We start from the raw sequence: 3,098 nt of genomic DNA, 5'->3' as shown, positions 1-3,098 counted from the left end.
GAACCCCTCACCCCTGACATCCCTCCACACCCAAAGGAGCCCCCAGATCCAAAGGACCCCCCCATCCCGGAGGAGCCTCCATACCCAAAGGATCCCCCAGATCCAAAGGAACCCCCTATCCCTGACATGCCCCCAGAACCAGAGGAGCCACCCATCCCATAAGACTCATCAGAGCTGTATGGGATGAAAGCACCATAAGGCTGGGGAAACGATGTTCCCACAATGCTTTCCTGAGGGCAGCTGCTGAGAATCGGGCCCGGGAAGGTGAGGACGACCGGCGGGGCATACACCACGGCTCTGGAGTCCCCACACGATGCCACGCAGGGCTCAAGGCTTCTGCTGTAGGCACATGGCTGTGAGCATGTCACATCACAGGCGGGCAAGCACCGGGAGCTGATGTTGCGGTACATGGTTCTCAGGGTTTGAGGTGAAGCTGCGAGAAAGACAATGAGTAGTTAGGAAACCATCACAGTCAGGTGCCGATGGGTGCTCATCACACACATGACAGCAGTGGGGTTAGGCAGGCAGATTAGATCCTTGTTCATGCTTCCTATTCCTCTCTCAAGTCCTCCTGTCCTCTGATCCCTTTTCTTCCTCCCTTTTTGCCCCTACGGAGGGTACCCAAGACCTTGTTTATTCAGTAGGGTTTAGCTTTATATTTGCACCTCAAGTTTTGAGAGATGTAAGAAAAAAATAAAGTAACTGTTAACGTTCTATCTTTAAATGTAAAATTGATTCTTACCACTGTCTACAAGTTACTGCAGTGAGTCTCCTATGAAATGTAAGATTTCACTGTGACATCTTATCTCATTGCTAAAATCACAAAATACAGACACAGGAAAGATTCCTCATTTAAAACTATCACTACAGAGACACAACACATGAAATTATTAGCTTAAATCAAACTCACCAGGAGCACCAAGACAAGTAAATCAGGAGAAGGCTTTAGGAGGCTCCTGAGATGTTCCTGCTTTTATACATTTTTGCAGGCAACTCTACGGAAGTGAAGCATCTCATAAAATCTCTAGCACTTGCCAAACTGCGGGGCTTTTTTCCGGGTAACTCCTCTAATGCCTGTAATTATTTTCATAGTTTCAAATTAGTAAATCATCCACAGACCTGCATAATAAGACTCTCATATAATAAATTTGGGCTTTCTGTGGTGTTGAAACCGAATTCCTATGCAATATCATTCTGCTGACTACACTGGATTTTCAACAAAAAACGGGTTGACCCCTGCTTACTATTTTTTTGCTAATGATTTACAAAGAAGGGACCCCCAGAAAGGTCAACCCTATAATTCTGCTTTCAAGAATGGCCTGACCCCGATGCTGAGCAACATGACATAACTTTGAAGTTCAACCTCACTTCTGAGACCCACCTTGGAGCAAAAAGACCTGGTGATCTTTGGATACACCCTTGCAGTGACCTCACTGGCATCCTCATCACAAGGCTCTAAGTAGAACATCCCAAAGTGAATTTTGATACATACTTGGGTACAATTACTCAGAGGTCTCAGAGATTACAGGAGATGTCATATGTCATTTCAATCCCACTTAAGTGTGTTTTGAAAGACTTCTTGCAGGGCTTTGTCCTAGCCAGTGCTCAAGAATAATTTGGGAGGCCTGATTCTGTCATGGTGCTGTATCATCTGTTTGGACAGGCAGGGCTGCAAAGAATGCTGACCCCCCATCCAAGGTGCGGTCGGACAGTTCCATTTTAGAGGTATTATACCGAAATCTAAGGCTTACAAATAAATTGTGGGACTGACACATCAGTAAGCCACCTTCCTTAAAGGCAGTAAAGGGAAGTAAACAGAGAGATCAACTCCTCTTTTATCTGAAACCAGAATGATGCCAAAAGGATTTTTTCCATTAAGTTTGAGACAAAAGAAAGCTGCTGGGTGTTGGATGTGCGTCACTCAAAGTAGGGCTATAAATGGATCACTAATTATGAATTGAAATGAAAACAATCAGAAGGCTTAGAAGAGTATCTTTTTCTTGGTAAGTGACAATAATTTAGTGAATAATGGATGACCTCATATCCTTCCTATTGTCCAAGAAACTGTATAAAAGGGTAGAGAACTAAGAAACCTTCTATTCTTCCAGCTCCACTGACTTACTCCTCCAAGACAACCAGGTAAGTCTAACTTCATTGCACTTCTTCGTAGCTATAGAAGACTTAAAACTTCTTTTTTATCTTGCAAAATGCTAGCAATTTTAGAAAAGCTGAGGTAAAGAGAAGAGTAGATGTAGCAAGAAATCTTAAAAAAGCTGGGGGAAAGGGAAGAACAGAGCAAGGAAGATTCTGTTTCTTTCCTCTGGAGTCTTTCTGAAGTTATAGGCAAATCTTCCTGTAGGTCTACTTTGAAAAGAGAACAAATGGGACTTTTCTGAACAAGTAACTGTATAGGGATTAGGTAATTTAGTCCCAGAGAAAAGAGTAATATTTTTTGAGAGATTCAGAAGAATAAGAAGAACCAAGAAGCTTTAAAAGGGGTCAGTCAAGGACGAAATAGCAGAGAAAATGGAGACTGTGAGGGAGGGTTGAACTGCGAGATGATGAGCAGCTGGAGGAGAAGGACAAGGTGCACCTGGCTCATGCTGGGAACCTGTTGGCACCTGACTGAGATGGTTTCCTGACTGCATGTTGTCTTTCCCAGCTTCACCTCCACTCCCCAAGAATGATGTTGAACGTTAGCTCTGAGTGCTTGCCCGCCTGTGAGGTGACATGCACGCAGCCATGTGCCTACAGCAGAAGCCTTGAGCCCTGCGTGGCATCGTGTGGGGACTCCAGAGCCATCGTGTACCCTCCACCGGTCGTCCTCACCTTTCCGGGCCCAACTCTCAGCAGCTGCTCTCAAGAAAGCATTGTGGGAACATCAATTCCCCAGCCTTATGGTGCTTTGACCCCATACAGCTCTGATGAGTCTTATGGGATGGGTGGCTCCTCTGGTTCTGGTGGCATGTCAGGGATAGGGGGTTCCTTTGGATCTGGGGGATCCTTTGGGTATGGAGGCTCCTCTGGGATGGGGGGTTCCTTTGGATCTGGGGGCTCCTTTGGGTGTGGAGGTATGTCAGGGGTGGGGGGGTTCTTTG

General features: G+C 45.5%; 1 protein-coding gene across 1 annotated transcript in view; it reads right to left on the bottom strand.

Moving 5' to 3' along the window:
* Positions 1-410, bottom strand: part of LOC104294443 (feather keratin 4-like) — a 1,049-nt gene extending 639 nt beyond the window's left edge. Inside the window, exon 1 of the mRNA XM_009894059.1 lies at positions 85-410. Coding sequence (XP_009892361.1) covers positions 85-410 — 326 coding nt within the window. The remainder of the gene's footprint in view (positions 1-84) is intronic.
* Between the last annotated feature and the right edge of the window lie 2,688 nt (positions 411-3,098).

The sequence above is a fragment of the Charadrius vociferus genome, unplaced genomic scaffold (genome assembly GCF_000708025.1).
Source record: "Charadrius vociferus isolate BGI_N301 unplaced genomic scaffold, ASM70802v2 scaffold900, whole genome shotgun sequence".
NCBI classification, from domain to species: Eukaryota; Metazoa; Chordata; class Aves; order Charadriiformes; family Charadriidae; genus Charadrius; species Charadrius vociferus.
The sequence above is the reverse complement of the archived record's forward strand: the minus strand, read 5'-3'. Positions and strand labels throughout refer to the sequence as shown.